Source organism: Podarcis raffonei, chromosome 7 (genome assembly GCF_027172205.1).
Source record: "Podarcis raffonei isolate rPodRaf1 chromosome 7, rPodRaf1.pri, whole genome shotgun sequence".
Lineage (NCBI taxonomy): Eukaryota > Metazoa > Chordata > Lepidosauria > Squamata > Lacertidae > Podarcis > Podarcis raffonei.
The window spans coordinates 18,817,764-18,831,125 of NC_070608.1; the positions used below are offsets into that span (position 1 = coordinate 18,817,764).

Genomic DNA, 13,362 nt, shown 5'->3' on the forward strand with positions numbered 1-13,362 from the left:
GTTTAATGGGGGTTATCTTTGCCCTAGACAATATTGTTTATACAGTCATACCTCGGGTTAAATATGCTTCGAGTTGAGCGCGTCCGAGTTGCGCTCCTCGGCAACCCGGAAGTAACAGAGCGTGTTACTTCTGGGTTTCGCCACTTGCGCATACGCAGACGCTCAAAATGATGTCACACACATGCGCAGAAGTGGCGAGAAGCAATGCGCGCATGCGCAGAAGTGGCGAAAAGCAATGCGCGCATGCGCAGACGCGCCATCACTAGTTACGTTTACCTCTAGATGCGAACGGGGCTTCGGAACGGATCCCGTTCGTATCTAGAGGTACCACTGTAATCTAAACAGATTTGTTATACCTAAAGCAACACCTTTTGCCCTGGCTGCAAGAAAGATAAGAGCTAGACAATATCACAACAAGTTAAGATTGGTTTGAGTTGATAGATGACACTTATGAACTCCAACGCCCTTTCTTTAAACCTATAATGACTTGTATTATGTAGTAGTTGTTGTATGCTGAATCTTATGGTTTGCAGTTTGGCAAATTCTAATGAAATTACCATGGCCTTTGGTTAATATAATAAACTATTTGATCATGGTTAGCTATTGCGAGAACAGGATACTGAACTAGATGGGCTACTGGCTTGATCCAGGAGGACTATTCTAATTTCCCTATGCCACCTCTGTACTAAAATTATAAGAAAAATAATTCACCATTTGCTGTGGGGCTATCCTTTTTATCCAGCTGATGCTATTGTTTCATGTTTCCAATATAGGCTGCTTTGTACAATCTTGATGCATAAATTTCATTGCAAAAACATCATGAATATCTTCTCTTACACCAGCCCAACTATGTAGGACTGCAAGTGAAAATATCTGCATCCACAAACATTTATGGGGTGGCCTAATGCCATTTCTCATGTGTCTGTCTCAGCAATAAAACAAAAGAAACTTTTGAATACCATTTTCCCTAGATATTAGTTATTAGTTGATTGTGTTATATGTTTCTGTTAGATCTGTATTAGACACTTCAGTGCTATATTCTCTCCTGCCCCCACTTAAAGTTCAGTGTCAACATTGCCTCTTTTCGATACTGAGTGCTTAATACAAAATCCTTTTTGCATCACCTTCAAATCTCAGGTTTATAGGAGAAAGAGTTGGCAATTGTTATGCCAGCAGATCATAGCTCACAGCTGGGAGGTAGTTCATTCACCAGTTCTGTGCTTTGCACGCTTGCCAAGTGAGCAGATGCTTAGGAAGAAGTTAGCATGAGGTGACTTTTGGAAGAGATTATTCAGTTTTTATAAATAAAATTTAGAGTAAAGGCTTGGAATATAGATCCAAATCTATCAAAAGTGTGTGTGTGTGTGTGTGTGCGTGCATATTTTGCCTTGTTAATAGTCCACAACTTTTACTTTGAAATCCATTGCTTTATTGTAACCTACTCTGTTTGCAATAATGAAAGATTTTTATCAAGGGTCAACACCTAATGAATGCAGAGATCTATGACCCATAGAGATGTACATACAAGTAATTTGTGATTCAGCCTTGTTTATTGTTGTTGTTTAGTCGTTTAGTCGTGTCCGACTCTTCGTGACCCCATGAACCAGAGCACGCCAGGCACTTCTATCTTCCACTGCGTCCCGCAGTTTGGTCAAACTCATGCTGGTAGCTTCGAGAACACCGTCCAACCATCTCGTCCTCTGTCGTCCCCTTCTCCTTGTGCCCTCCATCTTTCCCAACATCAGGGTCTTTTCCAGGGAGTCTTCTCTTCTCATGAGGTGGCCAAAGTATTGGAGCCTCAGCTTCACGATCTGTCCTTCTAGTGAGCACTCAGGGCTGATTTCCTTAAGAATGGAGAAGTTTGATCTTCTTGCAGTCCATGGGACTCTCAAGAGTCTTCTCCAACACCATAATTCAAAAGCATCAATTCTTCGGAGATCAGCCTTCTTTATGGCCCAGCTCTCACTTCCATACATCACTACTGGGTGATATATAAACCATATAAGCACTACTTGTTTATTACAGGTGCACAAAGAGGCTCACCCCATTGTGCTGATGTATTCTTTGTTAAATTTGTATTCCATCTTTCCACCCAATATAAATTTCTGAGACTGCTTCCAGAAATGAAGTGGAAAGAGTATAATTCCTTCCAGGCCAGGCAGCTGACTTTCCCAAAATGGGAGCCAGCCACAGTTTGTATCAGTGGCCCCCTACATCTCATCATTCCACAGCAAGATGAGGGCCTTAGCATGACCACCAGGTCTATCCACTGGAAAATCTCTCAGGGTATTCAGGAATCCATTAGTATCATGGGGTGGAGTATCCTAACTGGTCCCCCATCCTTGCTGGTGCAACAACTAAACAATAAAAGTTCAGCCCAAGCTACAGTAGGAAGTTTTCTTACTATGATAACGATCAAAGAAATCATGGCAACAAATTCAAAGAAACTCTTGCTTGCTTGCCAGCCTCACTCACAGGGGAAAATCCCCACATATAACCCTAAAAAGTTTATTCCCAACCCACTAAAATATTATACAGCAAATAAAACAATATCATTTGGGTGCCCTCTAATATACAATGGTATATTTAACACCACTTTAAGATGTTTCTAGTTTTCTCCATAGTTTTCTACATTTTACAATACCAAAACTTGTCAGAGCTGAACTACAGAGGAAAACCTGTCACAGATCTGTTTTTCCTCCCCTAGTTTTGAAAACCTGGTAACAGCAAAATCAAAGGTTGTAGAACATGTCAGTGGCAGTCTAGTATTTTGAACGCATCTTTGCAGCCCAAATTAACCTGCCAGGAAGGGTTTGTTAATCTGCTGTCTGTGTATGTGCATGAAATGGCACAGAAAAGCTCCCTGATGTCGGACCAGATGTTCTCTCATTAGAACAAAATAATGACCATATGTTTCTATTATTACAATGGTCAGAGCACATGTGGACAGACTTGGCTTCTTCTACTCCTGGTGATTAGACATTTTGGCCCTCTGGGGTGGAAAAAAAAGAGAGAGCAAGGGGATTCTTGTGGTAATGCATTCCTATTTCATAGAGGCACAGAAGCAATTTAGGTTGCCTACAAAGATTCTTGCACCTTGCTTGTACGTGAGCCTTTCAGGTTTATCCTTTTCTCTTCTTTTTTAAACTTTAAAACATGTCTAGCTCTTTTATATAGCTGATGATTAGATGGCAGGTTCTTCAAGGACCTGTGGAATTTCTTTGTATAATCACTCTTGCCCCCTTGGAACAGAAATATAAAATACATGGTGGGCTTATGAGTACATATCTTTTCAATATGATAATATCACCATCTGTTACCATGCTGTTAGTGTGGCTATGATGTTTCCTTTATAGATAGACGGTTTGGTAGTTATTTCAGGATTTATAAATGTTATATGAGATACGATTCTCCCTTTCCAAAGATACCGTGAACACCACAACCCTCTATGGCAGAGGAGGGACAGCAATGGAGATTTCTATGGCTCTAATAAAGGCCCCATGTATGTATGGAACTAATTTTTCAACTGCAAAGAGGGAGTTCTTCAAAATACTATAGCCCCTGCCCTGGGACATCTTTCTGAGTCTACAGGATTGTGCTCCAAATTTTGAATATACAGTGTGTATACACACACACACACACACACACATACACACACATACACCACGTTTCAAGGATCAAAGGTTGCATATTTACACTGTAGCTGTTTGCATTTGATTCTGATATGAACTCTGAGAAGTGAATTAAACTTGAAAGATAACAATCCAAAGTTACCTAGTGGTTTTCATGCCTGAAGGGAATTTCAACCTATGACTCCTGGTGCCAAATTCAAAATGTTCTTCACTGAAATACCCTGCTTCTCAAGCTCTTTTATTTTAATACAGGGGTCAGCAAACTTTTTCAGCTGTGGGCCGGTCCACCGTCCCTCAGACCATGTGGGGGGCCGGACTATATTTTGAAAAAAATAATGAACAAATTCCTGTGCCCTACAAATAACCCAGAGATGCATTTTAAATAACAGCGCACATTCTGTTCATGTAAAAACACCAGGCAGGCCCCACAAATAACCCAGAGATGCATTTTAAATAAAAGGACACATTTTATTCATGTAAAAACACGCTGATTCCCGGACCATCCGCAGGCCGGATTGAGAAGGCGATTGGGCTGCATTCGGCCCATGGGCCTTAGGTTGCCTGCCCCTGTTTTAGTATATTTTAGATACCCTATAGCAGTCTGGTCTTGTAACATTTACCTATTTTAACTGCTGTATCACAATCAACCATGAAATTTTGACAATAGAAGTTACAGACAAACATTACCCTTAGGCTCAGTTATATTATTATGAGTTCCTTATTTCCAAAAATAGTGAGTAATTCCAGGTTTCCTTTGGAATGAAGTTCCTTTGGAAAGAGAGATTTCTGTGGTTTTATGGCATTTTGTAATATTGGGTTTATTTACAAACATACAAAGGTGGTGGCAGAAAATATAGCACTCCTAAAACAGCAGATTAACAGCACAGCATGAGATCAACAGAGCAGAGCAGAGCTGAGCTGAAATTTCTCAGAATGCATTTTTCTCTGAGAAATGTTACATTCCCCCCCCCCCTCACTGCCATGGAAATACACCACTTTTACGTTACCCACCATTTTGTTGGGTTAGTGGTGGCCACCATTGCCAGTGAAAGATACAAAATGGTGGGCTGATTGCCAATACAATTGCTACTTGCAGCACCAGCAAAAATAACTGCCGCCACCATAGGGAAAAATAGAAAAGGTGTTACTGCTAATTGTGAACCCTGCATCTGATGAACAGATGGAAAAATTCTGCTCCTCTACATGGATAAATTTGATTAAATAGTCCTCCCTACTTCACTGTTCTCCAGTATGTTAGAGATAAGGCCCACTATATTCTATCTGTCTGGCAGCAGCTCTCAAAAATCCTTTGCCTGAGGATCTGAGACTGCATCAAATCACACACTCCACCACTGAGCTTGACTCCATACACTGTAATACAAAATACCCTCTTTCCATTAATGCTTGTTCTGCTTCTTGCAGGAAAAATAAAGAACTTTTGATCACAGAGCAGGCTCATTTTGCCTTGAGCATTAGTGGAGAAGTTTGCATTTACAAATCCCTGGCTGATATTTTCAGACATGAGCAGCTAGTCTGCATTATAATATTCTTTTAAAAGAAAGAAAGAAATGATATAAAGAAATGTATTGTGTACACACAGCTATATACTGCAAGACTAAGCATATTTATGTAGAGTAAGCCCCACTACACTCAATGGGATGTACTGCCATGTACGTTCACCTTGTTTTGTTTTGGAGGCCCAGATTTAAATTCAACACAAAAAGTGCATACAGTGCTTTGGAAAAGCACACGCTTATGAAATGAAGTTTATGAGGCTTTATCGACAGAGACTTGTTTGTGGATTAGAGTATGCCTTCAGAAGATTAATCTCTGATAGAAAGGTGGGCAACAGAACCACTCGGCTCTATCCAGAATGGAATGCAAATATTTAGTCACTGATTATCTGGTCCTTTTTTGTAAATAGCTGCAACTTCCTTAATAGGGCAGCCAGTAGCAGTCCTTTGTCCCTTCCCCCCAACTAAAGATACTGTAATCTAAGTGTGAAAAGAACAATATAGTGGTTAGGGATACTGAAGGCTTCCAGATGATCTGTTTATTGAGCATTTATCCTGTTTTGTTTGCAAGGAGATTAGACTGCAAATAAATAAATAAATAAATAAATAAATAAATAAATAAATAAATAAATAAAAGCATGCATTCATTTTTTATTTGCTTTCAGGGAGGCTAGGCGAGCAGTGCACCAAAGTGAGTGTTATCCTACATTTTCCACTGCATTTTTCTGGCACTATCTGTAGCATCCAATTGGTTTGGGAAGGGTACTCACTGTTTGAAGCGGCTCTGACCTAATCCCAGAAAACAGCGGGGGTCAGGATAACTTTAATATTTTTATTGATTTATGAATATCAAAACAGCAACTCAACACATCAGCTAGGACTTGCTACCCAGACAAGACTAAGACTCCAACTAGTTCCCAATTCAACTATGAAGGGAGCAACACAGCGACTGGAGGGAGAGGATTGTTCTGTTATAGACCAGGCAAGTCTCATAAAGAGATAAGGTACTGTTATTCTTTACCTATTGCAAAACACTCCACCTTTAAAGGAAGTGGGTTTCTAGTGCAAGAACTCCGAATCAGCTTTAATTGTGAATTTGAATCCCACCAGAAAATTGTATCAGTCTGGAATTCCCAGAGACATAGAACTGACTTTGGGATCTGTTAGCTGACATTATTTTGTGGGTGCTGACTGTTCCTCTCTCCTATCAGATATGGAAGCAGTAGACTTTGGCTTTGCATGTTTAGGCTATGTTTTCTTCTGGACTCAACTGTATTTTTGTAATTAAAGTGGAATATTTTAAAGCACAAAAATCCTCCTGTGACATCCTTCCTAAGGAAACTAAGTTCAGGCAAGTGCTGCATGCCTGAAGCTTCTTACCTATTACAGAAGCCGAAGGAGCATTTCCAAATGCTGAATGGCAGCCACCACTGACTAAAATCCACTTTTCTTTCTTGCCCATTGAGGACTTGATGGGGAACAATCAATAAATATTTACTTGAGTGGAATTCATAGGCTGAGAAGAGGTTTTTGGGATTCCAGCCAAGAGGGAAGAAAAATATATTTCAGAAAATATTTACCTCCCCATCTATGTTGTTTTCAGACAGGTATGCAATGATGACAGCTTAAGAGCTTTGCATTATCTTGTGTTTTTCCAAGGTAAAGGGTGTGTACGAGAGCCTTAAATTGCTTCTAAATCACCAATTGTTGAAGACATCAAAGTCCACTCAGCCAAGTCAATTTCTGTCATACTGAGCATGCAGATGCCAGCACGCGGCAAAAGGCAAATATAGTATAGTTAGGTGCTTGTCTCTAAATAGTGTTCTTGAGTTTTTTCAACCTGCTAGGGAAAGAAGGATGCCCAGTGAATAAACCTGAGCTCATTTCAATGTGTGTTTTAGCTTTGGAGAATAATATCATGGCAGTCATAATTTTCCCCGACCCTCTTGTTGTTGTTCTCAGTGAAGATATAAATAGACATTAAACGTCTTTGGGGTGATCTCAGATAAGTCCCCCTCCACACACACACATTCTATGGTTTCCACAGTTTCCTGCAAATACATAATACTGTATGTGCCTAAAAGAGTAGCACGCTTTAAAAAAAAAAAAAGACTGTGAGGGAAAAGCGGGAATAAATTAGAGTGTAATATAATTATATATATACTCCTAATGCTTCTTTCTAGATAACATCTGAACTAGCATCAGTCTGAGTGGCATCTGTTGACTTCATATAGCATTGTAAAAAGATCTTTAGATATTGTGTGCCAGTTTTAACATATGCTATTACAAAAGTTGTTTTCATTGCAGCACAGTAAATGACAACTGAGATCTTCTGGTGGATGACTTTTTGTGGTCCCCTGTGTCCCTATACCAGAAACTGCGCATGTAGTGAGGCAAGCCCTGCCCTGTGGAACTCCTTGCCAATAGAAGTCCCGTGGGAGTCTTCCCTGCTTTCTTTTATATGCCTTTTAAAAACTGGGCTGTTCAGATAGGCCTTTGGAATTCATCCTTTTTATATTTATTTTTAAAAAAACACCAACACTTTTGAATGACATTTCATTGTTTTTACTGACATTATTATTATTGTATTATGTATTTATGTGGTACAACACTTTGCTATATTTCCTACAGAAGTGTGGGTTTATAAATATTTAAATAACGAAATAAATAAGCTCTGAGATAAATTCCACACACACTGGCATTTATGAATTTGAATTGTTCATGGGCATTTTAAATATTTGATTTGTGCTGGTTGTAGGCTGAGCTAAAGATTGAATTCTAAGTTGTTTGCTTTAGTTTATAAGGCTCGCCTTAGGGGGAAAAACAACAGATCTCTCCTAGAGTAATGGTGTTTCTGTGGGTGTTCATGAACAAACATATCCATCAGGTCAATTCAATACAAGCCTGTGAAGATTGAGGCCTTGAAGTGAATTTGGTATGCAAAGTGTAACCAATCAAAAGGCTATGCTGTGACGTGATATATTCCTCATGGCTTCATGTATATTGGGAAGGAGCAACCGGGGGTGATACTAAAGTGTGGAGATAGAAGTCCTTATTTGTGGTGGAGACAAATAATTGATGCTGCAATTATATAAGATCCAACTTAGTCCTTTCTGATAATTAAAAATCATCTTAAGTTACTTCGTTAAGAAGTCTTAACAGGTATTTTTCACTGTCTCTCCTAAAATGAATAAAACTGGGGAGGCAGGAGGAGCTATAGTGTAGAGATGGTTTCATATATTGTCCCTCCCCCAATTATTTCATGAGTTGGTGTTTGATAGGTTAGAATATGTGATACAATAATCGCCTACATACTTGGGAGAGGGCAAGGCAGTGGTCAAAGTAAGGAGCAGGACTCGTCTGAGTATACATGGGAACAGGCAGACCTTGTTATTGTTATTGTATTTTAATATTTTGCTGGAAGCCGCACAGAGTGGCTGGGGAAACCCAGCCAGATGGATGGGGTATTTATTATTATTATTATTATTATTATTATTATTATTATTATTATTATCATCATCATCATCATCATCATCATCGTCTACCTGTCACAAGAAAAAAGGAGGGGGAGGATTTCTCCTTCCTATGAGGCTGGACTAGGGATTATCTGGGGTACCTATGTGCTCTAAATGTATATTGTGGATGTGGCTATATTATCCAGTGGGGTGTGGTCAGTGGACTAGGTTAGTCCCCTAAATGTTCACAGTGAATTATGGTACTAAGTCTGGTTCCTCCTTCCCAAAGCCCGGGAAGCTTCCGCCTGACTTAGGGAGAGAGGCGCGATGCTCACATGTGTGATTTCAGGACATCACAATGTTCCTTGCACAATGTCACACACACCCCATCACCCTTGCAGGCTGGTGCCTCTGGCCCTAACTGTTCCCCTGCAAAAAAATTCACTGTGCACCATTGATATTATCACATCATCCTATACTCTATCAAAATCCCCCTTCGTGATAATATAGTAGCATATTTCCTAGAAAACATTGTCCCCACAACCGAAGGCATCATCAGGTGATAGGCTTCTTCTGATTTCTTCATTTGCATTCTACTGTGGACCGGGAAGATTTTCACCATTCATTTCTTCTTTCTATCTGATGTATTTTGAAATCTAGAGCAGCCGAACCACATTCTCATGATGCCAGTGAGACCATTTGTGAGAGCCTCATGACAGCTCAAAAAGGTTATCAAATTATAAGGGTAACTCTCTTTAGAAACTGAAGGGAGATTCTCATCAATTTGATTTCCCCCCCACATTCAGCTTTGTAACAGCAACTGATGAAAATATCTGCTGAGTGGCTGAGAGCAATCAAGCAAAATAGAATATTTATAAGAATGAAATAGAGAAATAATGGAAAGGAAATTGTCTTGGAAACCACGACAATTCCAACAGAGAATCAAACAATGCAATGTAAATATAATGCCGCTCTCGTTATTCAAGATATTGTTGAAGGGGAAGGAGAAAAAAGGAGAAGCATGTGTATGACTACAATTATGTTGGTTCATAGGAGACCAATGAAGAAGGGCCTTTGTAGTAAAAAAAAGAGAACAACTAGAGACCTACCAAAGCTATCTTTCACTATAATTAATCTTATAAGCTTTAAGATACCCTTTAAGAACAAAGGGAATATGTTGTGCTCTAAAGATTCTCGTCTTCAGCCTAGACAAAAAAATGTTGTCTTCAATACAGTCCAGTATATAGAGCTGTAGAACCTACATGGAAATTAATATGCTACACTTGAATATTAATATTAACATGTGGGATAGACTTTGCATGGATAATGCAAGAGAATTCTCTTCTTATATGTAGCGTTTAATTAAGTGTTCAGGAATGAAATGGCGTGCTATGACAAAGCTATAAAATCATCCTCAGGCTGTTCTCTCTTTCTCTCTCTGTGTGTGTTTCTTTCACAAAATCCTGACATGTCTTCAGAGTACAGAAAAGAGTCCTGAGACCAATAACATTCTTGGTATTACTCTTTCTGTAACTATTTCCCCACCACCACCACACACACACACTTCATTTGTAAAATCTGAACTTTTGACTTTTTTAATTAAATCAACATCCCTGAATTTCTGGTGTCTACTAGATTTTCCAGTCCTGGGAGATGGCTTCCCTGCTCAGTGTAGGAACATTCCCAAGAAGTCTATCCAAATGGTGAACTGCTCACACCAGCTTCCAGTTTAGAACTATGTTTTCAGAGTCCTAAGATCATGAACTGACACTTCTCTCCCACCTCCAAAAGCTCCATGAAGTTCAAAAGACTTTTGAAATGCAGGCTGTTTGTTGTAGCTTGGAAGCATTAACACTTGTTGCAGGATAGGACCTAACTTCAGTGAACGTTTATCAAACTTTCATTATAACAGGTGTAGAAAAATCAGAGCAACCATTTATTTACCGTATTTTTCCCTCTATAACACGCAGATTTTTTCTCCTAAAAAGGAAGGGGAAATGTCTGTGCGTGTTATTGAGCGAATGTGTGGTCCCTGGAGCCGAAAAATCAGGCAAAAATCAAATCGCGCTTCACGGAGAAGAGAAACCTGAAAAGAGGAAGCGGCTGCTTTCCTGCATTCTGCCTCAGGGTCTTACTGCCCACCCGCCTCTGTTTCGTTGCTGTGTTTGCTGAAACGGAACAAAGAGCAGGGAAAGCCCCTCCCCTCCAGGTAAGCAGAGGGGAAAGCAGAGTGTCGTTCCTTCTAATTCCTCTCTGTGCTCCGGTGCTGCTGGGGGAGAGGGAGAGAGAGAGGGGAAGGGAGAGAGAGGGGGGGAGGGAGAGAGAGGGGGGGAGGGAGATAGAGAGAGAGAGATGGCTGGCTTGGGTGGGGGGAAACTTTTGCCTTTCTTTCCTCCCTCCCGTTAAATCCCTCTCCTGCATTCTTAGCCAGCTGCTTCTCTGCACACCCCTCTCATGTCCCTTCTTTGTTTTTCCTTCGCTCCCCACTTAAAATGTGGTTACAAAGCATAGATCCACATGGATCCTCAGGATCTTTGCATTGGGTCACCCCAAATTCACCATCAGATCACATGTCTGTGGCCACAGCATGAAGCACAAAAATGATACATCCACTGTTTCATTCAGAATGTTTTTTCCCTTGTTTTCCTCCTCTAAAAACGATGTGCGTGTTATGGTCAGGTGCGTGTTATAGAGCGAAAAATACGGTACTTTGTGAGTAAAGCTGGTCTTTGATGCTTGCTTCCCCTGAGGCAATGATATTCTGGGCATGTAAATAACTAATAACAGATGTTCAGGGCGGGAAGATGTACAGAATGGAGAGAAAAAGAAACCCAATATCAATAGTCCTATTCAGCTTTCATATTGGGGCTTCAATGAACATGTGAGAATTGAAGAGTATGCACAAGCATTCTATCTAGGTTTTTGCCGCTCCGTACAGAATCCAAGGGTGACTAGCTGGGAAGCTACAGTTTTGTCCTTGAACTTGCAAGTTCAAGGGCAATGGGGCAAGAAGTTTCCTTTTGCTAATGGAAACATTGGTGTCCCTGCATTCTCCCTAAATCTGTTCTGGGGTTTCTCCCAACCAGTCAGAGCTAGCAAAGTGGTTCACATAATTTTTCTTTTCTTCTCCCGCCGCCTCCTATTTGACCCCTTGCATTCTCATCATGAGACTCTAAGATAAAAGAGGGCTTGGAAATTGATTCAGGGTCCAAATGCTCAGTCTTGATGAAAACATTAATCATGCTGAAGTTAATTAAACTTCCAATAGACTAATCAGCTATAAATTAATGCTTTTGTATCCAGCTTGCTAAGGGCATGAGGTGGTAGATGTTTCTATGAAAGACTTCTTCTTTTTCTTTACTTTCTTGTATTTCTTGTTTACATTTGGCTCTTGTTGGGCAAAACAGCAAAGGTCAGGCACTCCAAAGGAATCTTTGTCTCCAAAGGAATCTGGTTGTCATGGTTAGAGTTGTGGTTGTAGCGGTACTTTGATGACATCCTCCTTCTCTCTGCATGCACTTCTGTGGTCCTTTCCAATAGACTCATTCCCCACAGATTGGCTGGCCATAGAATCTGCAGACTTCTATCAATATAAGAAGCTGCCCAACAGAACCAACATGACAGCTGGACCAGAAGAAACAATGGTTCATTACACTTAGGATACTGTATGAAAATGGTAACTGCTACCAGAGTATCACTTAGCTGTATGCATGGTATTAAAAATGAACAACAACTTTCTTTCAATTTAATTTCCTACTTTTCTTTTTATCTTTCCTTTAGTGGTTTTTGGCCAGTTTGTATTCTTCCAGACATCACTCCATGACGTGGTTGAGGTATACGATGGCCCAACTCAACAGTCGTCTTTATTATCTTCTCTTTCAGGATCTCATTCAGGTATATCATCATAGAACAACCATGCATTCCTTGTTTGTTGAGTAAAGATTTGTGCCAGATATTCTGGTGGATAGATGGTTGATACTGATTTTTTTTCTCTCCTTAATGTGGGTGGGTTAAAATTCCAAAATATTTTCTTATACAAATAAATTACAATGAGATCAGTTGAAAGGAGTTGTTTCTGTATGATTCAAGCCACATGTAATCATTCCTCAGAATCTTGGATATACATGCTTAAGCCACTGATATCTTTGCTAAAAAGATGAATAGAGGAATGGCCTGTGTTAGTGAAATATCCCCTTTCCGAAACACCACTTGTAAATGTAATAACTTACGAAATGTAACTAGTCAACTGTGATATGTCTATGTCTAGGTCAATCAATATGAACCTGACATAATATCAAGTTAGACCCAAAAGGACCCTAACACTGAGATTAGGATTTAAAATAACATGTTTGCCAGATGTAATGCAAGTGGTATTTTAGGATTATTGGCAAAAAAAACCCACCAACGTGTTTCTGAGATACAATGCTTGTTGTCTTGAATAGGAGAATCCCTTCCCTTGAGCTCAGGGAACCAGATTACCATCCGTTTTACTTCAGTTGGACCCATAACAGCTAAAGGATTTCACTTTGTTTATCAAGGTATGAAACATGAGTGCTTCAAATATGCTTCACTTAAACCTTTGTGCTAGTCTTTCACATTTCCTTTCATTTCTAAGACCTTTAAAACACACACACATTTTTAAACCCCCAACTCCAGTCAGTTTGAAACTATATCCAACACAACAGAGATTAAGAAGTATAAAATATTGATAGAGAAAATACTATCTGGTTTATATATCCAGTGCTTTTTTTCTGGGGGTGC

At 39.8% G+C, this 13,362-nt stretch overlaps 1 protein-coding gene across 4 annotated transcripts in view; it reads left to right on the forward strand.

Moving 5' to 3' along the window:
* Nucleotides 1-13,362, forward strand: part of CSMD3 (CUB and Sushi multiple domains 3) — a 594,298-nt gene that overhangs the window by 446,046 nt on the left and 134,890 nt on the right. For all 4 annotated transcript variants that reach the window (XM_053395420.1, XM_053395417.1, XM_053395418.1 and 1 more), the window contains 2 exons: nt 12,382-12,495; nt 13,044-13,139. In XM_053395420.1, coding sequence (XP_053251395.1) covers nt 12,382-12,495; nt 13,044-13,139 — 210 coding nt within the window. The remainder of the gene's footprint in view (nt 1-12,381; nt 12,496-13,043; nt 13,140-13,362) is intronic.